Source organism: Pygoscelis adeliae, unplaced genomic scaffold (assembly GCF_000699105.1).
Source record: "Pygoscelis adeliae isolate BGI_AS28 unplaced genomic scaffold, ASM69910v1 Scaffold62, whole genome shotgun sequence".
NCBI classification, from domain to species: Eukaryota; Metazoa; Chordata; class Aves; order Sphenisciformes; family Spheniscidae; genus Pygoscelis; species Pygoscelis adeliae.
Window position 1 is genome coordinate 5160403 of NW_008824401.1, and position 25233 is coordinate 5185635.

The window sequence follows — 25233 nt, forward strand, 5'->3', positions numbered from 1 at the left end:
CATGGGCTTTGTGCAAGAGGGAAGGCAGGCTAGTAAATGAACAGGGTCCTCCTGATGGCTGATCTGCAAGCGCAGAAACATCAGGTGAGATTTCCCGCGCTAGCATGCACAGATGGAGTGTGATTTCACAGTATAAAATGTCACTGAGAAAATTAAAACTTCCCAAAACCACTACTTTCAAGTGGGCGGTGTCCAAGCCAACCAAATAAAAAAAGAACTACTGACACAGGGCTTGTACATACTCATCCACTTTTGCTGTGAGATATTGAGAAAAATGAAATAATATATTTAAATAGTCAACCTTAATATATTCTGCAAACATTCAATAGAATGTCAGTAAAGAATTTTAAAAAGCTATTTTTGGAGGGGGGGGGAGAAAGGAGGACTCGCACTGCATTTCCCGTTAAAAAAAAGGCTTAAAAAGTAGAACAGACAAGCTTCTGTTGGTTTTTTTTTTTCCTTCGTACTTCAAGTCAAATCCATTATCACTGGGCAGAGCTTGTGAAAGGGATATGGTCTTTAAAATCATATAAACTCAAGCCATCATAAAATGTCTGTTGAATTGATTGGAAGATGAAACAAAAAACTAATGGAAGTAACATGACCTCATTTCAATAATAATGTTAGAGGGGTTTTTTTGTTGTTGCTGTTTTAAAAATCTTACGTCTGGGAAGAAGTATAAAGATACTTTGTACAAAGCAACTAGTCTTAGTTTTCCAATTTTTTTCTTGTCTGTTTAGAGAGTCATTTCTCTGCTGTATTTTTTTTTTTGTAACTGATTGTACTCCACAAATAGAGAGAGAAAAAAATCCAAGTAGGATTTTACCAGCTGCAAATTAAATCAACTATCAACTATTTTCAAAATATTAGTAATGTAACTGCTGATTTTGAAGATCTGGAAATATTTCCAATCTGAATTGGTTCTTAGTGCATTGAGACACAGAAGTTTACAAGTAAGGCCGTGCAGATACTTGGGCTCATGATTCAGTTTAAGTAATGACAATATTGTGAAGCCAAAATGCTCTAAGATACAATTGAGACAAACTTTGTGAGGAGAAATCAGACTTTTTTATCAGATCAACTAATACACTTGGAAAAGCAGAGAGGGGCCTGAAGAAGGGGTTATGGCTTTAAGCACATATACTGTCCTAGTAAAGTCAAACAAAGCTCCCACTAACCTTAAGTTAACCAGGGTAACCACTCTTAAGTGTTTGCAGATTTAGGGTTCCATTTTAAATTGTTAGGTTTTATAACTGTTGATCACATTTTCTTTTCTTTTTTTAACTTGAATACATTTTATTATGCATGTTCAGCTCTGACAATGTGTTTTCTGATTAGTTTGAAGGTTAAGTGAAACAAGCATTACTGAAGTTTTTGTGCCCTTTGCTGACTCTGCTTTTTAAAAGTGATACTCTTTTTCAAAGGATTTACACTCTAAAGTCTCTTTCAAACAAGAATGATGCTGACAAAATAGGAGATAAATTGAAAAAATCCTCATTCTCATTTGTTCCAAATAGATTTAACTTTCATTTTTGTCAAATATGATGTGCGTGACACGAGGAAGTAAAACTGCAGTTTTGTAAATCAGAGACTAATAATGGTAAAAGGTAGTTTTGTTTGTTTGGTGTGTTGTTGTTTTTTTAATTACCTGGAGGCATATTCTTAATTAGGCAAATCACAATTTGTACAACTGCTAGTTAGAATAGTGAAAATGATCAAGGGAAACTACTGTATGGGTGCCATTGAAACAAACCAGCAAAATATAATTAAAAAAAAGGGTCTTCACCACAGGTAGACGCATTCCATGCACTTGGCCTTTGATTTCATTAATATTGTGGTAATTGAACACACCCCAATTCAAAGAGAGAAAAAAAAAAAAAAAAGAGAGAGAGAGAGAAAGCAAGGTTTGCTTGGTAAAGCGTCCAGTGTTTTTCTTGGGTTCTTACTTATGTCAAAATACTGAAAAGTTTGCAAGTTACCATGTAAATTTTTTAAAACTTTTTCCTCCTTTGAGTATGCTAAAGCAGTAAGTATCCCCTTCAGATGCCACTAGCACAGATAGTCTATATTGCTGCTACTCTAGTTTAAAAAGCAAGTTCTTTCTAAAATCCTGTATAAGTATATGCATGCAGCACTGCTGATTTCAATGGAGTAGACCACATATAAGACTAGAATTTGGCCCACAGGGTTTAACATTTAAAAAATGTATTACTAACAAACATGACTAAGTATATTTAAAGAGCAGCTTCATGATTCTGCAGAAGTGTTTTCTGAAATGGTCTAAAAGAAGGTCTAAAACTTACCACACAAGTCAGGTCTCTTGATACATCCACTAGTTGCTGTGCTACTTGCAAGTCCATTAAAGGCTGCTAAGCCATCAGAGCTGTAAGCTCTTAGGACTGACAACATGTTCATCTGCTTCTCCAGGACCTGTGGACCCTGAACTTGTTCGGGTTTCATCACTCCTTGTGCAGTTTCATGGGAGGATAGAAGATTCTGACTATGCCACTGCTTTTCTGATGCTTGAGGCAGTGGTGATGTAAGCCCTTGTGTTGGTTGTGAGGTGACTGCAGTTTGTATATTGTCACCTCCTTCACTACTTTCTTTATTTAGGGCAGACAACTGCTTATTCATAATATCTGGTTCTGTATCAATGTCCTCATCTTCAATGTTTTCTTCCTTGGAAGATTCCATATCCTCAGATGAAGCTATGTCAGAAAGGTCATCAGTAGCACTTTTATTTACAGAGTCAGAGAGCAGAATATTTGGGTCATCTTCGGATTGTGTTTTTATTTCGGATTCATTACTGGTGCAAGAATTTTGCGTTCCCGTGCCAATAACACCAGGGTAAACACCAAACTGCTTATAGAAGTCTGTTGTAAAATTACAAAAAGTGGATTCCATGTGGCTGGGCCAGGCAGTGCTCTTTTGCTCTCCCAGGGTCTCTTTATTTTGTCCTTGGGTCATTTTCTCAGAAGCTGAGTCCAGCTGGCTCAGTATGTTTGAAACTACTGCCTCCTTGTTGGACTGCACAGAAGAGGGGAGCAAGCTCACTTTATTAACTGAGGCTGAAGCTTCTCTAGATTGGTCTTTGTTGTTCCCTATGATGTTGTCTTTACGTTTAGCCTTGCCCAAGTGATTGGCCTGGAGGTGCAGAGCCATTAGTTCCATAGATGAAGTTGTAAAGGAACAAAATAAGCAGCCGTGCCAAGCAATATTGTCTTGCACAGTAACAGATGAACCTGGGAGGGAGGCTGCATCTGGCCTTACAGATAAGTCAAGAGGTTCGTATTGTGACTTTTCTGTTTTTCGCTGTGAGGACTTACTATTTATCTTTTCCTCGCCACCATCTGAGCCCAGAGCTTTTGCTGAAAGTGGATCTGAGAGAGCTTTATCCTTCATTTCTTTTTCTTTCTTCAAGGAACTTAGGACAAAGCTGTCCATGAAAGCTTGCAAAGACCCTTGAAAGTTCACACCGTTCCCAACCATGTTCTGGTAAGCACGGCCAAGTTCAGAGAAGTGTGCTCCTTTGGAAGATATGTCTGAACCCTTCATATTTTCTGAAGATACTTCAGATGACATGCCAGCTGCTTGTCCTTGCTGATCTCCAGAAGAAAGCATTCCTGATGTCCACTGCTGCGAGACCATGCCACTTCGGAAATCGATACCAGGAAGCCCCTTGAAGGCTCCTCTCAATATATCTGGTCTAATAAACACAGAACTTTTACTTGATGTCTCATCTTTGTGTTCTTGACTTGCCATCTGCCCAGAGAGTGGTCCTGCTCCATTCTGTCGCTCCCGATGGTGCCGTTCTAAGTGGTATTTGAGGGATGCAGACTGAGTACCAGCATAATCACAATGCGGACACTTGTAAGGCTTCTCACCTACAGGTATGGATAAAGAGAAAAATATAAAGAAAGAGAGTTAACTGTACTTCGGTGTACAGATGAGTGGAAAAAAAAATCAACATTAGCTGCTTGAAAACAAGAAGATCTTAGAGTTAATAATTCATTTTTAAAAAAGAAATGCCTTTAATTGAAGACTAATTCATAAACTGAATATTTCTAAAATGGGTTTGCAGAATGTGGGGCTATTCAGGAATGACATGGTATCTACACACAATTAGCCATCTTTTTCTTAATCTAACATGTAGAAAACTGTTGTAGAATTAAAAGCTATGATTATGAAAATGAAGCATAACAATTTCAACCACAGTAATCATTAAAAGTACAAGTTTAAAAAAAAGAGAGACAAAGAATGTAACAAATGGATGGTTGCAATATTTTGTGTATACAATTGCTCTAAAATTTGTTTAAATTATACACATGGAAACCATTTTTAAACCTAAAAATTTTATGGCACTGTTACGCAAGACTGAAATGAATGATTTAAGTCTTGCTCTGCAGTAAATCATGGATATAATTAGCAAATGGCATACTGCACAAGTAATTTATCATTATTTGGAGGGCACCATTCCAGAAGGATTCAAAGATCTGCAGACCTACTGCATTGTTTCTAAATAAAGAACTATAAATACAGATTCTATAAAATATTAATATCATTACACTACATTACGATTGCAGCATGTAAGAACATATAGTTAAAATAAAAAGTAGCCAATAAAATAAAAAAGAAATCGAGTAATAAAAAAGTACAAAATATATTTAGTTTCTGTATTTGAAATTAGCATTATCTACTGGTTTTTGCAGTCCTTTAAATTTGTACTAATGGCATTTCTAATGCTCAAGTAGTAAAACTTGTAATTTACCTACCATAAGCGGTTTTCTAGGATTAGCTTGAAGAGAGTTTTAAAACACATAAGATGATTTTCATGAATTAAATATATATTTGAATCCCACACTAAACTTTTATTGTTCTTCCTATACTTTAAAAGAGGTAGAAGATATTACATGTATAATAAATATCCATACACAATCACAAAGACATACGCAAAAAGAATGTACATCTAAGCAAACGTACATCTAAATTTTTGCAGAGCACTTGTTAGCAATGCAGAGTTCCTTTTAAAGCAAAAAGTACGGAAATCCTCACTAAAAGTGACAGGAATCTGAAAGACCTGCAAGCTGTCAATATTGGCAATTATTTCTATGGGGGAGCTCAACAAGAAGAAGAAACTGTTTTCTCTACGTAGCTTTTTTTCCTAAGTGATCCAAAAGACAAAGGCAAGCCTTCTCCAAATGGTATAACGGAAATATTTGTTTTGAAAACTTCCTCCACAGTAAAAATGCTATATAATATTAGGTAGTTCACCAAAACAGTTGGAAAGTTATCTGTTTTCAAATAACCTCAAAATCTGCCTAAAACAAAATTCAAAGGCTTTCAAACTGTTGTTATTTAAGCTACAGGCTCAATTGAAAGGCTGGTAAATACTTGGGAAGCTGCTCCTTGCACTGATCGCAGGAATTTGCTAACGAGATGCAACACCAGAACACTCAAATGACCATACAGCACTGCGCGAGCAGGCTTAGTGACCATGAACAGTAGCTGGGTACGTGCTGCAATTCAGACGGGGCTGAAGTAAATTACAAGCAGTGGAAATTCTAAATCCATAATGTAATCCTAAAGCTAAACGGTGAGACATGAGAGCATTACATCAACCACATTAATCGACCTTTTTAGAGGAGAAAAGTGCAGCACCTCAAACAAGAGGTGTTCAGCAGAGGAAGAGGTAGTAATTAGCATGGTTCACGCTTTAGGCCTGGGTCCACACAGCTTAACAGAAGAAATCAGATTTAAACATTTCAGTGCAACTTCTGAGTCTTTCACGATCACCTAATTAAGTTCTGGCGCTCCACCAACGAGAAGCAGGGGCTGCGTTTCAGTGGGAGTTGTGCAAAAGCAAACAGTTCCTACTGACGTGCAAGAATCACTGGAGACGGACCACGGCTGTCTGGGCTTCCCTGGTCTCAGGTGAGAATCTGAGCACACACACACCCATCGCAGGCGTTTTAGGGTAGGGACAAGGGGACAGAAGACACTAGCTGTCTATTTGTTTGCATTTCTTCAGGGCTGTTTGGGAGTGTGCAAACTCTGACAGCTGTGCTGCCAGTCAGAACGTGGACAAGTATTAATGCTGTTTTAGAGCATGTACATACTGCAATATTTTTGAGCCGTTTTCTGTTATTCTGATGTTTGTCCCACCAGTTACTGTCAACAGTCACCAGTGACCTCTGACACAACTTAGGTGCTTCAAGTGTTGCCTAAGAAGTAATCAGACTGGTGAAAAACAAGTACCAGACTTTGTAAGGTTAAATGCTCTCACTTGTGAGTTTTCACTCCTCTTAATTGAAAAGCTCTTCCTCAGCATCCCCTATGCCTTTACGGAAATCTTTAACACAATTATATCGAGCACTTCCTTTTATTCTAATGATAGTTCAGTGTGTGTTTGCATTGCACATCAAGTGACACCATTAAAAAGTGTGTCCCGGCATTGCAGGCGCTGCGTCAACCGTTGGATAACTACTTCTGCAGGGAGGAGGAGAAGTTTGCAATATAGGCTGTACTGACGTTGCTAAAAACATGCAGGAGCTGTTCAAAGCAATAAGTATATGTAAAAATGGGTATAAGTGAGTTAAAATATGGTAACTAGAGGAAATACTAGTACTATTTTGTACTTCTAAAGTACCTTCAGTCTAAAGCATTGGGCACAACAACATACTTTTATTCTGAATTGCAAAGCCTTGAAGTCCTTACATTTTCCGCTCAAAGGCCTCTCTGCTGAGTGAGCTTCCTTTCAGCAGAGGAGATCTGGACACAGCTCACCACCAATGCCATTGGCATTGGACTGAAAGAAGACGCTGACTGAGACAGTGTGATAAAAAGTTCAAATCTCTCCTAGCCTTGGTACACTGCCTCTGTGGTGCTACCACCTCTTGCATGGCTAGAAATGAGATCTAAAGCTGAAGGTCTGAAATTGGACTCAACACGTAGCAACACACTGTGCCACCTTTACAATACAGGACTGGCCAAATAACATTGTTCAAAGGGAACTATTCAAAATGTCTCTCTCTTCTTTGAGATCTAAATATTGGCAGTCATTAGTTTACTTCAAAGCAATCTTAACTGCTGCTATTTTGAGGGCAGACATTGGGAGAAGGGAGTAGGATGGAGTAAATAATCTTTGAATCTTTTAAACTGTGTCAGTATTTCCTAAATTCAGTAATTGTGCAGATATTTAGATGCTATTTCATCCATTCAAATTAACAGTCAGCTATGCCCTGTGTAAGTCCCTGTACAAATGACAAAATCGAGTTACAAGCTGCTGTGGGAAAAAGCCCAACCTAACCTCAACCAAACTAACCAAAACCAAGCCAGTTTCAATGGAAAACCCAAAGCACCCCTAATTTCCAGGACTCTATCAGCAACTGCAACAGTGTATGTCCAAAGAATACTACAGGGGACGAGAGAGGTAGGCTATGATTCTTGTTAGAAGACAACCTGTTTGTATCTCATACTTTGAGGAAAGGTTTCAGAGAATTCATCCTAGTGTAATGACTATCCTGGTAATACTGCCAAGAGCAGAGTCTGGATGAGTTGTTTAACACTTAATATCAGTTCACATAAATTAACATTGCCATGTAGGAGTGAGGGAACATGGCTTTTTCAAAATAATTTTCTGCATTTCATATCCAAGAGTCATTTTTCATTGCTCACAAAGGCAAGGACCATCCTGATCTTGCTAATTCTCTGGCCCTGTTTGCATCCCTGCAAACCTTTTCACAATGGAGTAGAAAGAGAGAATATTCCAGTGTGTACAATAAATTAAAAAAAACCCAAACCTTATAGAGAATAGCTTATCTGGGCAACATAATCACAGTTCTGATCTATCTACCACTCTGGTTTACAAGACACAAGACATCTCACAAGAACTATTTTATATCAGGATATAGTAAAACAATAAAAATTCAATGCTGCTTGTAAAATCTGTACAAAAGTTTGGTAGATAACTGGAAACAGACATGTTGCCTAGTAGAAACAGGTCTATTTGTATAGTAGGTTGTATAAACAATGCAGATGTGTATAATCTATGCAAGCTATCACCAGTCCTGCTCAGAATGCAATCTGATCATACTAGTCATAGGAATTATCTGCTACAGGCTGTGCGAGGAGACCACAGCCAGATTATAAATATATTTACAGATTTTAAGGCCAGAAGGGATAATTATGATCTAGTCTGATCTGCTGTACAACACAGGCCAAAGACCCTCACGTGATAATTCCTGCATCAAATCATAACTACAGTCTGAAAAAAACCTTACTGGTTTTAGTTTAAACATATTCTGTTTCAACCACAGCAATGAAGAACAATCTAACATGTCCCTAGGTAAACTGTTTGACTGGTTAGGTATTTTCACTACTCAAAACGTGTGCCTCATTTCTAGCGTGAATTTGTCCAGAGTCTGCTTCCTACTACTGAACATTGCTACATTTTTCCCTGCTAGATTAAAGAGATTTTTTAAATTAAAAAAATCTAATCCCTAACAAAGGGACTTGCAGATGGCAAACCAGTCACCTCTTCACCTTCTCTCACTCTTGAGTGGAACACCCTTCCCAATTTTTCAATGTCCTTTTAAATTATGGGTACCCACTAAAGCTTTGATGAAATTTCAACTTGATATTAATCTTATATAGTCCAAGACTGCGTTTACATCCATAGCTATAGCAATCAACTAACAGCTCATATTCTGTTGTTTCTCTACCATAATCCTAGGCCCAGTTCATCAATGCCTCTAGTATTTGTTCCTTTACATTTTGCTGATTTAAAATTCATATTGTTGAAACGAGCCCACTTGACTAAGTGACTAATCAGTGCCTCCCCATGAGTTTTAGCATCTTACCATTTTTGTGCCATTGGTAAATTTTATCAACAGTGATTTTGTATACTCTTCCAAATAATGATGAAATACCAAATAAATGGAGCTGAAAGCACTGCTGTTTCTGGAACTGCCAGTTTATGTGCCACTTCATCTCTGTATACTGGGTTTTTTTGGTCGGGGGGATTGTCACATAGAACAAGCTACTTTCACAAGCCTTGAGAGACAGTGAGAAACTTGGTAAAACTTACTTTCCTAAAATAAAATTAACTATGCTACCGATTCTTAATTAGTTAACAAATTCATTCTGTAGTTTTACCCAAAACTTAGGCCAGGGTAGTCCATTTATAATTTCAAGATCTTAATATTCTTTCTTTTTGGAAATACTAGAACAGCCAGAGCTTTTTTACTACTACGAGTGCTCTGGAACTTGCTCTGTGTTCCAAGACTTATTTTTTTAAATGAACTTTAATGATTTGAAGGGCTCTTCAGCCAGGGTTTTTAAGACTTTATCTACAAGTTATCTAGTCTCATTCATTCTAAAAAATATTAAAATGTAGTAGGCTACAGCATAACAGCCTCATTACTTAATGGCAGAACTGTGTCACTGGAAAATACTTATAAAAACCATCATGCTTCTTTCTGAGAACAGAACAGAAGAGTATTTAGTGTTCTATACCATGGTTGATAATTTTTTATCCATTCTTTTCCAGTATTAGCAAGATACCAATTGTTAAACCTGCCAGATCTACAGAATTTTACCCTGTTCTCCATAACCCTAATAGCCATGTACATATTTTTACTATTACTTTTCGTTTCCCTTACCAAATCTCTGTACTTCCAAAATATCTATTTATATTTAGTGCTGTGGGCTTCTTTATTCGTTTTCAATACTTAACATGCAGCCATTCTTAAAAATCTGTACTGCGCCCTACACTCCCGTTCCCCACCGAATGCGCCCCCTCCTTTTTAACTAGGATTTCTTAAGGGGTTTGTTTGTGGAGTATGCCCCTCTGCTCCTCATAGTGCTGCTCCTCAGTACAGTGAGGGCTGTGCATCAGTACAAGAACCCCAACACCTAATGCTTTGGCAGCCAGCAGTGGGGATTTGACAGTCACTCAGGGACAGTGTGAGTTGCAATTTGATCCTACATGTTTCTAACCAGGCTATAGTTTTCTTTCATGCAAAGCAAATGAAATCAAACATAATTCCAGAGAATACTGCTTAATGAAAATATTGAAAACATTTTCCAGCATTTTTTATTTTACCATTGAAACAGTTATTGATAACCTATTCTATCCATTGTGCAGTAGATATTTTAGAAATGAATTGCTGTATGGTTTAATTAGTTCATTATTATGCCTATTCTTACACGGTAATTTCTTTTATCATTCTAATCATTCACTTCACACTTTTTAAACCAAATGGAATATCAAAGGTTCTGTAGGATTATTTTTGGATCCTGCACATGTTTCACCACACAATTAATCTGTTTGTCAGAAATACTAGTTAACTACTTCTCTTTACTACTTTCCTTTACTAGTGATTTTTCTCTATTATATCAGATGAAACTACCCCTATCCTGTAAAAGGACAGATTTTTGATGCTTTTGACTCAGTTTATTAAAGATTTTTCAATTGTGCACTAGGCATTACAATAAAATATTTTAATTTTTATAAAGTTTTATAATTGAATATTTTCCTTTATTTATCTCTCATCTGCAATATTTATTTAGTCTTTTTACATGTCTTTACTTAGTTAAAACACAGAGAGATAAATACGGTTGTTACTTTGCAGGGAAGATTCAGTACATTAATATAAACTGTACACTAATTCCCCCAAAGCATATATATATGTTGTAAACCTGAAGACTTTTTACACAGCTGCTTATTGCTAAACAGTGCCTTGTCCAGAAGGGGACAATCTGTGTCTCTAATTGCTGTCACTGAAGCTGAGATTCATTATGTGACTTTCCCATTAAAATGTGAGCATTAATTTGTATAATGAAATATCACCCACTGCAGTGTTCATTAGCCATGCCCTACTGTATACTGCACATTGTTAGCTACCTAGAAACTGTAGTTAATTTCACTAATGGATATTTCCCTACTTAGTGTTTGGTAGGAAATTTATACTGTAACATTACCTCTTAAACTTTTAAGGAAATTTAAATTCAATCAATTATTTTCAACAAAAGTTTGGGATGTCATTAAGACAGGAGAAAAGGCATGCTGCACAATGTTAAGGATGGGAAATCTGGAGAGATCTACAGAAATGAAAAGTCCTTTTAGTTCATCTTAGAAATGTAAGAATAAAGGATGTTCAATACCAAAATTGTCTCCTCTTGGAGCACACATACCCATTTTCCTTAATTATTCATATTGCTCATCCCACTACATGCGCCTTCAGAGATTGGCAACAGGCAGTCTTTTTTTAGGAAGAAAATGTGAATTGAATTCATTTAAAACAGCACCATTTTTACTGTATTTCATCAGTTCATCTAAGCTAGTTTTAAAATTGGCTAGTCACATTTCCAAGGGAAAATGCAGTAACACTGTAAATGTACATAATACATCTCATACATGTAAGACGTGTGTCATACATTTCGTAACATATCTCAGTCAACGGACACAGCCCTGCCAAGTTTTTTCTTCCTATCCCTCTCTTTCTTAGGTTTCTTCTGTTGAGCACAACCCAAACCTTCTTCAGGGCTCTACTTGGCTCATGCACATTATTCTTTTTTCATTACTCAAGGGATTTAACTATGACAGTCATACTGGGACTATACCTGAGCACCTAATGACCACGCAAACCCAAACTGGTCTACATCTGCAGTAGCTTCTGAATGCTAACGCAAGGTGCAAAGAGGTGCTAGAACTAATCTGAAACCGGCCCCTACATAACGTGTCGCTTGTTAAAGGTAGAACTTAAGAATTTTTTTTTTTTTTTACACTTAACTATTTCCATGCAGCCCAAAGGCCTAGGCATGTAAAGTAAAAACCACACCCATTTATTTGATGTCAGTGGGAATTGAGAGTGCTCAGGAACATAAAGAAGATGCTCAGCTCCCTGAATGAAGGAACCTTAAATTGCTGCCCCCAGAGGGGAAAAATGGAAACTCTAGAAGCATCTGCATATGGCACATTATGGGTCTGAGATATTTAGATGGTTTTCTTTTTCACAAAGCCTGAGCATCTGTAAGCCTTCTGTGTTATAACCTTCTCAGCTGTATTATAGATTATTTTATAACCGGGAAGCTGAGTCACAAAGTGGCCAGTCCACCTGCATGTCTGCTATGCACTACTGGTACATATATATGCTTTGCCCTTGTTTCTGCATCTCGTCACACAGTGAATTTGTCTGAGTTGAAGTAGGTGGCTCTGAAGAAGCAGGACCATACAGCCATCTCTATTCACTGGCCAACGTAAAGAAGTCATCCAGGAGGGCTACAAGAGTTCTGTCTGTCCTCTCTAAGCCCCGAGGCTCTGAAGCATTCTGCCCTAAGAGTCCTTTCCTTTCTTCTCTCGGGGTCATACTAAGGAACTATCTCATCCTTCAACTGTTTTTAGAGCAAGAAAGAGGAGGAACTGATTTCACATAATTATGCCCTTTTCTTCTTATCATATGGGAACAATCAGAAATCATATCTTACTATCTTCCCCTTAAAGCTCTTCCTGGCTGAATATCATTGAATTAGATAAGAAGAAAAATCCTCGACAATTGTGTGTTGGCACTCAACTGAGCGTGCTAAATAAAACCTTGATTTTTTTTCTTTCTCCTTCAGAAGCTTATTATATGATAGCAAACTACACAGAAACTGAGACTTGGTGTGGAGAAGGTTGCAACCATGAAATATCCAACGGAAAAAAGAAGCAACCCAAGCGACTAGCTAATTCTTCTAAAACAGAACACAGCTTCCTCCTCTTGTGGAGGATTAAACGGCTTCTCTAGCTTTTTTGGGCCAATTGCCACAGAAGCCCCTCCTGGCTGGATCAGACTTTGGGTCTTGTCTTGGCACGTGTACCAAACCAACCTACTCGTGTGCCTCCAAACACACAGATGTTTGAAGGAACCTGACTTCTGCTGAGCTGCTTGAGCTCATCTCTAACAAACAGGTGCTGTGAGAACAAGAACAGTAATTGAGTTAATGTAGTGGAGAAACACAGTAAAGTGTTTTTTATCTGTCAGTTATATGATCCAGGCATATAATAAAGACAGAGTGTGACATAAAAGGCAGGAAACTGTCCCTGATGAGTATGAGCTAACTGATATTTGTTTAATAACTGGTATCTATTACATCATTTCCATTTACTGCAAAAGAACTTAATTTTTATTTAATAACTCCAGTAATTTGCCAATTTACCTTTTTATAATATTTATTAGGATTATTTCCAATATGTAAAACATTGCTCCATTTAAACATACTCTGGTCATTATTTACAAATACTTTGTTCTCAATCTAATGGAAATTGATCTTTATCTGTTTTAAAATTATTTTTAAATATATTGCAAATGTTGTTTCAACAGTCTGTATGATTTTTTTTTTCATTATTTTATACATGGTTTATTTTTTCTTGTTTTAATTTTATTTAGTCAGTTTTAATATGCAAGTTTTATGGAATATTTCCATTGCAATTAATTTACTTTCCATTAATTCTAAGCCACAAATACCAAATGCGTAATCACTGCCATCTTTAAAACAAGAACAAAATGACCACTATATAATAAAGCAAAAGGGAGAGATGGGTATCCCCAGGTTATTTTAAAGAATTTTTCTTTGCATCTCCAATAGTAAAAATGTCAAACTGTTTAAACCTCACAGTTACAAGATTATTTTCCAATAAAATAACTACCATTTCTTTTACTTTTACTACATTAGAGAGCACACAAATAGGGTTTTCACTGTGTTCCTCCTTTTCTTTTTTTTTTTTTAACAAAGTCCAACACACAGAAAAGAATATTCCTGTCCTAAATGGTTTGCAATCCAATCAGACGAAACCACATTAGGGTGCCAAATTTTAAAATTCCGATCCAACCAGTGTGGTATACTCCTACTCCACAATCCAAAGAAAGAAGAATAAAAATACAATGAACAAACTTTCCCATCTCAATAATGAAATTTTTTTCTTTAAATAATTTTCAGCCTTCATTTTCAATTTTTCAAAATCAGGCCTCACATTTGCAAAACCAACTTTAAGTATTACATCTGTGCAAGCACATAGGAGAAACATGACTGCTGATTTTGGGAAGGGAGGAAAATACTGCTTATCTGGTACTTCAGTGAAATAAAAATTAAAAGTGAAGTTTTTCAAGTAGGAGGTACAACTGGAAAGTATTTCTTCATGCAATTTATTTTACCTATCAATTAGAAAAGTAGCAGTAAAATTCTGAAATTCATTTAAGATGGTTTAAAAAGAAAATTACTCCACAATTACAGTGCCCACTACGTCTGTTTCCAAAGAGAAGTATCCTAAATCTCCAGTTTTGCATACTCTCCCAAAGCCTACTACGATACCTAAGACTTGGAAGAAAACAGCATCACACTGGCCATATACAGAATTTCTAGTTAACAGGACCTGAGGATATCAACATTGTATGTCAGATTTTAATTATGGATAGAGTAAGTCTTATTAAACATATACTGTGTCTCTACATGAACCTTACCATGCACATCCATAACTTTAAGCAAACAAGGTATTATAATTTAAATGGAGTCGTTATAGTTTACTAGTATCGAGAACAGTCCACCCAATGAGTGACATACCAAAATAAAGTGAGAATCAAGACCAGTAGTAAATCTCTGTAGGGTAGAAATGCTGTGACTGTTACTAAAATAAAACATGGTAAGTTTTACCACGGTGCAAAACATGTTAAGTTTTACTACTTACAAGTACTACGTCAGGTGAGTTCTAGTGAAAAAAAACGCAGATCCATGAAGCTGATGTATTCATATGAACAGGTTAAAAATGAGCATGCCAAATGGAACAAAAATAGTAACTCTGAGAAAAACATATAGAATCCCTAAGCAGATGCTAAGGAAGGCCTTTGAAGCAGTTAGTATAACTAAGTCTGAAACCAATAGGCTTATGACTATTGAAGGACAAGGGTAATTGAAGGAAACAGTGATGAAGCAGGGAAGGAGACAGAAATAACCTCAACTGGGAAAAGATGATTATATTAAAGTGGTCTTTATCCAACAACACATTCCTTGTGCTTTTATTTAAGACTGTCATATATCTTTCTCAAAAGACTTTCTCCAACTAATGAGTCCAAATCTACGCTGGGAATTAGGGCTTCTAGCCACATATTATGTTAACCCCTCCACACACGGCATGTGTCGACAGTGCTCCGCTCACTTGTTCCTCTCACCTGTATGTATTCTCAAGTGGACCTTTAAGTGATGTGATGTTCTGAAAGTTTTTCCACAATATGGGCAGTCTTTCATGGCAGAACCAAGGCTCCTGTCTCTCAGTAAAGCTGGCTGCTGGACTCCTACAGATCTCCCAGCTTCTTCTCCAATGTCTGCAACACAGAAATGTTCTCACATCACTTCAGCACATGACAGAAGTTGTTCTCACTAAAACTGCTAACACAACACAAAGTTAAACATGTCAATACTACACCTGTCTATTTCATTCTTTAAATCTGACAGAATGCTGACAATTCATGTATTTTCTTGTTATTGTCTTAAATTATTTCATCTTTCCTATCATCATTTTAAGCAGCATATGGTACCTTTCCATTGAACTGAATTATACAAGAAAAGAAACAGCTGCGTCAGCAGCTGGTTTGATTTCTTCTTTTGCTTAGTTCCTATTAATTTTTCCCCAAAAAGTTTTAGATTGTTGTTTTGTTGAATCTATTTAATCTATAAGTATTGTGAAAATCTGTATGCTTTTAGAGGGAAAAAGTTTGCATCAGTGTATTAAAACCTCCCAAAACAACAGAATTGCGGTGATGCAGGAGGGTGGGAGGGTCCAACAGCAGTGGCATGTCAACACACAAAGCTAATCAACTTCCTTCTGCAACATTTCAGCATTGGAGTTACAGCACATAACCTAGTAAGTGACCTAATATCATGGGAAAGGCAATGAAAAAATGGTCAGAGGAGTGGGAATGCCTTCTCCCTCTCACCCACAGCTCCTGAGTTTTCTCCTTCAGTGTTCACAGCTACACTTATTCTTTGCATCGTAATACAATGGGTGAGACTCCAGAACATCTCTTCTCTCTCCTGATATAAAGGACAGTCATTCTCAGCCATCTTGAATAAGCTGCTATTATCCAAGCAGGCTATGAACAAAATAAATTACGAAAGACTGACATAAAAATTGCAAAAATGTAGGTCATTTTAAAAAAGTCATTATTCAAACCACACAAGACTCATCTATCATCTTGTACTTATAGGGTCATGTCATATCACATATATGTATCAATTCACGATTTCACCAAAAAGTACCATGGCAAATGTTGAAATTCTGAGCTGGATTTACACTACTGGCACGCCACAGAGGTGCAATACACATGGACACATCATCACACCACTATGCAAAAGCTGAGCTATCTGGGCTATATTGAGATGGGGAGCATATAGTTAAAATCTGCATGCAGAGTCTTGATTATTTCAACCATAAACTACTGACTAAAAATGTTCTGTCTTTACCTATTTGATATGTAACTGAAGCTGTCAGGAAACATAGTGCAGTTTCCACAGCATTGCCTTTTAAATGGAAGAGATGGGACATAAGAAAGACTTAAAAATTTGGCTCTAATAAAAACTATTCACACAGTAGCAGAGACCCAAATACCACATTTCTGGAAAAGGTAACACTAACAGGCATTTCATTATTTATTATAAAATGGTCCCTCTAAACTATTTTGCTTAAAGCTGAAAGAAGGGGATGATAGAGTGATAGAAATAAGTATATATAAAAATGCTTATCTTAGTCATGTATGTAATGAAGCTATTGCTAGTTTTCAAAAGGCAAAATCTCATAGTTTTCACATCACATGCTTGTTTAACATTTTCTGATTGTTCTTAGACTGCAGAGTTAAAGCACAATATTTAAGTTGGAAAGCTAGTAACTGTCATTTTGAATTATTCACAAGTATGTAAAGTAACATACTGCAGGAGTGTATTTTGTCTTTAGGAGTCCAGCAAAACATATACAGGTGCTAGTCTATAATTCCAATCTCCCTAAAGAGTTTAGATTTTCCCCTTTTTTTTCTCCTCAAAAGTTGTATATAATCATGTCTTAAGCTGCTTCGGGAAAAAATGAATTCCTGAGTGCAAAAAGCTTTTTCTGAAGTGCAAAATACAGAATGCATGATGATAAACTGCAGGATTTTATTTTGGTTTTCAATAAATACTATATGAGCATTATAGATAAATATATAGATAAAGCTAACAAGCCACTCAGGAGAAATTTACCAAATAAGTCTACTAGTTATGTTTTGCTATATGTCACTCTAAATGATGGCCTATTATCCATTTGCCTTTTATCTTTCTATCTAGAATATGTGTGGCCCAATAAAAAAGAATAAATTTGTAAGATAAACAGCTCGCTTTGCAGATTTAAGAGTCTAATTTTCACTTTACACAAAATTGAATTTTTTCAAGGCAGCGAGACGATGGAGTTTACTCTAGCACTAATCCCTCTGAAAAAGCAAACTGAAAACAACAATGAAGCAAAGAAAGATGTGGGTGGTCTGAAGAGTTTTCTTTTAGATTTAAGTAGACATACAGTAGATAGCTCCAAAGGCTTTGCTCCAACAGGGGCCTTACCTTGAAGAATTTTTTTTCCCACAGTGAAAGCATTCCTAAGACTTTAAAGCTGGGCTGAGGGGTTTTCTTTTGAATTCCTCTGCCTACAAAGCCCACCGAAGCGCTGGAGGCCATCGCTACCTGAATGAACAGCTTTACATCTAAGTTCTTTTATTTCAAACAATGAAAAGATATGTTCAAGGCTGCCGACTGCCCCCATCAAATGCTACCCCAACTTCTTGCTAGGGTCCCATTTTGGCAAATTGTGCCTATTTGTCAAAGCACTTAAGTTTAAAATGTGCTTAACTTCAAAATGCATTTAAGTCTCACTGACTCTGCTACCAAGGGTTTTTTTTATACTGAGTCTCTTAAAGCAATCTATGGAAAGTGAAGGGGGAAAAAACTGACACAGAAAAAGGAGAAGAGATCAGCAAGGAAGAAGTTAAGAAGCAAACTGGTGAATACAGACCATGCCAACAACAGTATGCGGGGAATGAAAAATCTTCATCTCTACCAATAATCGTGTATTCTACACCTCTGATGTCCCCTTTCTCCTGCTACTGAGACCCCCTTCCTAAGTAGAAACTCTCAGTTCTGTTAAATTGTGCAAAACTGTAGTAATATTTTACAGACCTGCAGAACTAGGATTAGCCCCAGCAAATTAATTTAATTTATGATTTACTCGGGATTTGAGCTATGGTTTTTGGGCTGCTCAATTCTGAGCATAAAAGATCAGGAAGGAAAGACAACAGTTACTTAGCTTACAGCCATTGTGGTTCACTGAGTTATGTGGTCTACATGATGTGCACTCAACGCACGTGTGATTAGACTGCTTTTTCTACTACCTGCTTCCATTATAGGCAGGTCTACGTCCTGAATGTCTTCCTGCCCATCCCTACCTTTCCTGATTGGAGTGCAGGAAATAACAGAACAGAGTATAAAATATTGTATAGATGTACATGCTAGATGTAAGGCTTCCGAGCCTTGCCTCTGAACTTACTTTTGCTGAGCTTTCCTTTCACTTTGAAAGCATCTGTTCACAGCAGAAGTCGTGGACAGAAGACCAAACGGCAACATTCAGTTCTATATATGAAACCGGTCTTTGTGTCAGTATAAGGAGAAGGCAACAGCTGTGAGACCTCCAGCTGCTACGTATGCTGTACCTGCTGGGCAGGCAGATACTGCTCCGTGGCACAGGACACAGAGGAATTCAGCCATGAAGCAGCTTCTGGGGTGGTATGACATGGACACCTCTTGTGTGCCATGCCTCAGCTACACTTAATAACCGACTGCGTGCGTGTTCTCATGGGACAAATGCAAAGGAAAGAAAGTTCCCTTTAACATCCGTATCAGAAGGTGGCAATTGGCTGCATAACCAAAGAGCCAATTTGGCCAAAATGTGAGCAAATCTATTTGCCACACAGACTGAAATTAAAACTAAGCAATCCATAAGATCAGTATTTGAAGGACTAGCCCTTCTTCAGACAGATGCCCACTTGTCAGGAGAGGAGGGACAAAAAGCCACCACTCCTCACCTAGGATGGAGATGACCCACGTAGTGCTGCAGGCTGCTTTCACATCCCCGCGGTACCCAGAAAGGAAATTTCCACAGAGCCAGATAATCCCAATAAACAGTTTTGAGCCAGGAGCACTTTTACAGTAGCAGGTTAAAAGAAAGTGAGAAACACACCAGTGAATCCTTTTTTACAGCAGGTATCTTACTAGGTATCAGAAATGATCTACCCAGAAATGAGCCACTGCCACAGCTGGCAGTGCCCTCAGCACACGGATAGAAATGCTACAGAGGCACAATGCCAACTTCAGTGGATATTTCTAGAAAAGAGAAGACAGACTTAGGTGGATAGTGAATCTGTGTACTCAAAGCAGAAGCTATCTAGCCAGTCATATGAAGAGCAAAAGAAAAAGAATTATTTGAAATTTCCATATATGTTCTGTTCAACTGGTCTACCTGTCTGGGATGAGTCTATAAACATGATTAGAAAAGGATTGATTGCTTTTGTAAAAAGAAACCTGTTTTCGGTTTGTTAGGTAGCACCACTGACTTCAGTCATGTTAGCAGCCAAATTTTCAAAGGAGCATCTACGTACATGTCCCATAAATTTTACCAGAGTACTTATTTGCTGCATGTATGTGAAAGTGCAGGGATTCACAAAGAGGTACTTTCATGTTCAAAGGAGCTAAATTGCAGTCCGCATGCAGACTAAATTATCAATGAAGTCCGTTGGAATTTGTCGACACAAGGATTACCAAATTAGCCAAAAACAGGCAATCACATGGAAAAGGTAATCAACTCACAAAATAAGTAATCACACTTACAAGTATGTGTTTGCTCTTGCACATTTTTCAGACATTATTAAAGAACCCTTTGAAAATGTGGCCAGAAGCCTTTAAAGCTGCACATAATCCCAGGTTTTCATGTATTTCTGAAATTCAAAATATTTGTAGTTCTTTAGAACTGCCTGTAAGAGTTAATGCAACATGGTACAATGAGAAGTGGTAGTGACCACGGTTATTTTTTTATGATCTATAAACCACCCAGATTAGCCCATCTTGTGGCAGGAAAAATTATATCGTGACTCTATCTAACGTCAAGAAGGGAGTCAGAAGATACTCAGTGTGTTAATCCTGTCACTGCTGCCACCTTTATGCAACTATGCTTGGACTCGACCACCTCATTCCCAGGGAAGCAGCATGGGATACGCAAAATTTCTGGAAAAACATGCTCTACCTTTCTTGCCTATTCCTTAGAGAAAGCTTTAGTGATACTGAAAATAGTGGAAAATAGGAACACAATTAGGGATATAATTAACCATATTTTTCTAGCTACCTGAAGTAGCTTCAATTGGCATGCTTCGATGTAAACGAGAACAGAATCTGGCCCAGTGCTCATAATTTGAAATTAGAATCCTATTAGCAGATGTCATTACACTTTTTTGCTAGTGAAGTTCATGGCTTAAAATGAGTCTAATATTACTAAATATTACAGTTATATTTTAGGCCTCCGGAAAGAGTTACTAATGTCTTAGGTCAGGAACAACTTGCTGTCTCTATTGTTTCATCAAGGATTTAGGTTTTATAATGACCATATATGGGAATCTTAAACTGTTAGGCATTAATATGGATTGGCAGAGAATTTGTTTAAACACAGAGCTATTTTAGAAGAGAATTGGAAAGGAGGCCTGCGAGTAAGAAAGCAGCATTCACATTGTTTGTAATATTAGAAATAAAGATTATACCAAAGGTTCCACTGGTAAATAAAAAGATACCGCTGCTGACAGCAGACTTCCCACTTAGCCCTCTGAACCACACAGGCAAACAAAAGGCACAAACCGCCCTGCCTCTGCTGCTGATTAGTGCGTTAGCAGATTTAAATTTAAAATACATTCTAAATTAAACTGAAGTAAAATGCCCACAACCATTTATATGAGGTAAGACTTGCAACATTTAGAAGTGGGCAAATGGCCGTCATAGCCAGTACCTCAGGCTACGGGGGAGCTCTCTAGGTGTTATGTCAAGCACAAGAGAAAGGGAGCCAAAATATTCTAAGCAATTTTTTAGTAACTGGTGGGCTGGTGACTTGGGGGCAGCACATACACCTTAAGCCCATACTTGGAGCACGACACACTTGAAGATTGGTGGTTTTCACACCCCATAGGTGCAAAACAGTTTGCAGGACGATACTGCATGTATGCAAATGTTGGTTGTATCTTAATGTTTTTCACTGTGGTACACATTCTGAGAAACACACAAGAGGCTGTATATACAGCACAAAGAGACATCAATAGACACTTAACCAAAAATTAAGCTTTTGTTTATCACAAAATGTTTCTTTTCCTCTTTTTTCATTTTAATCAAATTCCCTACAGAGTTTTTGTTTTGGAGTTCTTAGCAGTCTTACTTTTCAAATTGTTCTAAATCTTTAAAACCTTTTAAGATAATCAAAGTTCAAACACAGTTTCTGAGTACATCATTTTAGCTGCCTGACTTGTTTGAAGAATCGTGTGACCAAAAGACACAGAAAATCAGATGTAGTACCTAAAAACCATGGCTGGTTACTTGCCATTAACTTACAGAGCTCAGTTTGGACTGAAAATTAAGCATATTGAAAAAAATCATTTTTTGGAGAGAACATTTTTTGCATAAGACCTTTTTAACTGTATTTTCTTTTCTAAAGAAAGACGACATCTTAAGCACCTTACAATATCTTTCATTTAACAGTTGGCAGAAGGAAACTCCCAGATGAACATTGGCCTGTGTCTTTCTCTTTAACCAGCTGAGTGATCCAAGCTTTTAATAAAGCTGTTCCAATTATTGTAAAAGTCATCTAGTACCTTATAGCCACAAATATTGACAGTTTATTGCACAATGCATTCATGACATTTGAAGGTCACATCATACATAATACATACACTTTTATAAAAGTGTCTGGAACAAAGAGATACATGATCAGCAATTACATCTTACCATTTGAGGGTATGATTTTATACTTATTTAAAATGAAATACTATATGAAATGCAAATTGTTAATAAAACACAAAATAGTTAATTTTCTGTATTTATTGTTTTATTAATCAGTGATACTGAGTTCAGTTGTGTAAAATCAACAGAATGTGGTCCATGCCCCAAGAAGATTACAGTTAAATATCATTATCCTGCAAACCATCACACATATTCTTAGCTCAGCATGAGAAGGAAGTAAGCTCAAAACTTTAATCTCACTACTGTCTACCTCTCCAGCCCTAGTGAATTCAATGAAACTCCAACACTTGAATCAGGACCTTAGCATATTATTGAAATATTAGTTTTGATAAAATTGAATCAAAATGAAACTGAAAAGAGTGCTGAAGATTTTTTTTTTTATAGATGGATATTCAGGCATATCAAACTTCTTCATCCTCTTCCAATGCTCACAACTTCTAAGGCCATTCTAAAATCACACGCATTTGCACAAATGGTATCATTAAAAGGTGTAAGTTGCCATTTATGCAGTCAGACCTGTGCACAGTCCTTCAATGAAGTCAACAAACATCAGGAATACACAGAGCATGGCCATGAGAGTGCTTGTCTTTGGTTAAATAGTCTTCACTTTTAAGGCATCACCACTAGGTCCTGGAACCTCCAGCTACCTAATGGGAGCTGAGCTGAGCAGCAAATGACCATGGATCACTACATCGTTCCCTCTAACACCATTTTTGCTGGTTTGTTTCAAAATCTTGCTATCTTCCTTCCTAAGACCTTCACATGCAAGACTCTTCCACCATCCAACTCCATCAATGGCTTTTCAGTTCTGCTACTCCAAAATCACGGCTTTGAAATCCCACTTCCCTAATTTGACTGTATAGATCAAAGCACTTCAGATCCCAAAACACCGAGTTTGCCAGATGATGTTCATGAAATTCCACTAGACTTGTATCATCTTTCCACAGGAAAAGTGGATGCTTTAGCAGAGGATGTACTTCGTCATTTATCGGAATGATGGGTCTGTTTGCTATCTTAAATGTAACGCTAGTTACTCTCAGTGATGAGCTTCTGCTTGTTCTTGCTTTCTTCAGAAGTGCACATTTGAGCTGCCAGAACACCTTATTGTACTTCTCTGTACAGAACACATATCTTCACGAGCAAAGCAGACACTTACTCTTTGGATCAGCTATGCTGGGCTTAAATATGTACTCATGGATCTTTCCTTGGTATTTTGCCAATGTTCTTTGTCATCTATCCTCAAAATTTACTCTGGTGTCCATTTACACTTCTGATAGCAATGTTAGCTCCCAAACGTTCCATATGACATACTTTCCATGGTTTTCTCCTCCTTTTCTTAAAACAAGCTTAGAATATTCTGTTTTTTTACCAAATGTTCATGCCAACAGTGCTCTGTGATTCTCATGTAAGCCTGTCTCACTAGTTTTCTTACCCAAACCCTTGTCCCACCTGTGTTAGCTTTGATCCTGTCACCTAAATTTGAAATGGGCACTTGATTACTGAGCAGAGAGGGCAAGGTCTTTCCACACTTCCTACAGATTGTTTACTGCTTTTGGAGAAAATTCCAGTGGGGAATCTAAGCAGAGAAGCTATCCAACTGGACCATCTTTTGGATTTGTATGTGTTATTTGTAGGCAGGTGTTCAGGTACCAGATGGCCTTGAAGCCCGTACTACTCAGGTTATAGCAGCTTCTACAGGCTGTCTGCATCATATTCCCTTCTCTGAGATTTGCAGAGTGGCTACATGGAGCTTGATAAACACTTTTACCTAGCATTGCTCTCCTGATGCCAAGGCTAGATCAGATATCCAATTTGGGAGAGTTGCCTTACAGTCCCTCTTTAATTAAGTACTCCTGATCTCCCACTCCTGGGATGGATTGCTACTGCTGATTAAGCTCCAGAAGTAAGGATCTGTGGAGGCAATTTCATGAGGGAGAAAATGAAGTTGCTAGCTAATCAACTAAAATATCCATTAACTGGACTTCTGTGAATGAATATATTGCCTTCTTCCTGCTTCCATACTTACCCTGTTTCTTCCACATGTTAGCATCTCTACATACCTATAAACCAGCCAGGTAAGGTTTACTTCATTATGGCCTCTATCTTGTTCCTCAACTACATGTGGGACAAACAGAACCATTTGGTACAGTGTACAGGCTACACTATGAAGAAAATCCAAGACGGTGTCAGTGAACTGTAGGAAAGATGGTGAATCTGGGTGGAAGAGAGTGGTATTGAACCTACTTTCTCTAGGTTCTTCACGTGTGCCCGACAATACAGAGACTGTGAGATTTTAAAAGGCACAAATTAACACCCAACTCCACATAGTTTTCAAAATCCATTAATATATTTTAAAATCTTTTGAGTAGTTGTATGGAAATATTTAATAACTATACTGGCCAAGTTTTACCCTGAGTTGCTGGGCTTAAACAAATCCAAAAACCAAACAAATCATTTCTTCAAGTCAGAACCACAGACTTGCCTACATTGTAAGTAGCTCTTGGAGCATCAGGTACCATTGGAGAAGTTTTTGCATACTATTGATTAAGAAAACCCCCTTTTCATTATTATTATCTTATCACAGGGTGGCAAAATCAGCATAGAAGTGCCAGTAGCAGGTCATCAGATTTTATAAAAAGTCATTCTAATAAAGAAAAATGTAAATTATTTAAAATGTCACAGGAACATCTTTCCGTAGGCACCAGTGAGAAAGAAACCAACAATAGAATCAGTCACATAAAAACAACTGTACAGGTAGCTAAATTAGTAATTTCTCCCTCAACAAAATCAGAAAGAATTAAAGACTGTCATTCCATTTACAGATTACTGATTACAGAGGTGCTGACAGTGTCTCCAAAAACTGAATAATTTCACGGTGTGTGTTACAACATTTGGACAGACTATGATAGCATAGACTTTTCCAGTATCTGTATTTTCTTACTTTTTACTTTCCACTGCTGCCCTCAAACTAAATGACTGCTTTGAGCTAATACAAATACCTCTGTAAATAATTTTTCTCCCATTTAACTTCTTTGGTACATGCCACTTCAGCATAATTTCCAACTTCTTTCCCCATTTCACAAAAAATGAGCTGTACTTGAAGAAATACTTACGAGCAACTCTGAACTGCTGAATCTA

The 25233-nt window shown here is 37.3% G+C and overlaps 1 protein-coding gene across 1 annotated transcript in view; it reads right to left on the bottom strand.

The window, feature by feature from the left end:
• ZNF536 (zinc finger protein 536) overlaps nucleotides 1-25233 on the bottom strand; it is a 146363-nt gene that overhangs the window by 10153 nt on the left and 110977 nt on the right. The window contains exons 5-6 of the mRNA XM_009320282.1: nucleotides 15204-15356; nucleotides 2304-3884 (exon numbers count right to left, since the gene is read on the bottom strand). Coding sequence (XP_009318557.1) covers nucleotides 2304-3884; nucleotides 15204-15356 — 1734 coding nt within the window. The remainder of the gene's footprint in view (nucleotides 1-2303; nucleotides 3885-15203; nucleotides 15357-25233) is intronic.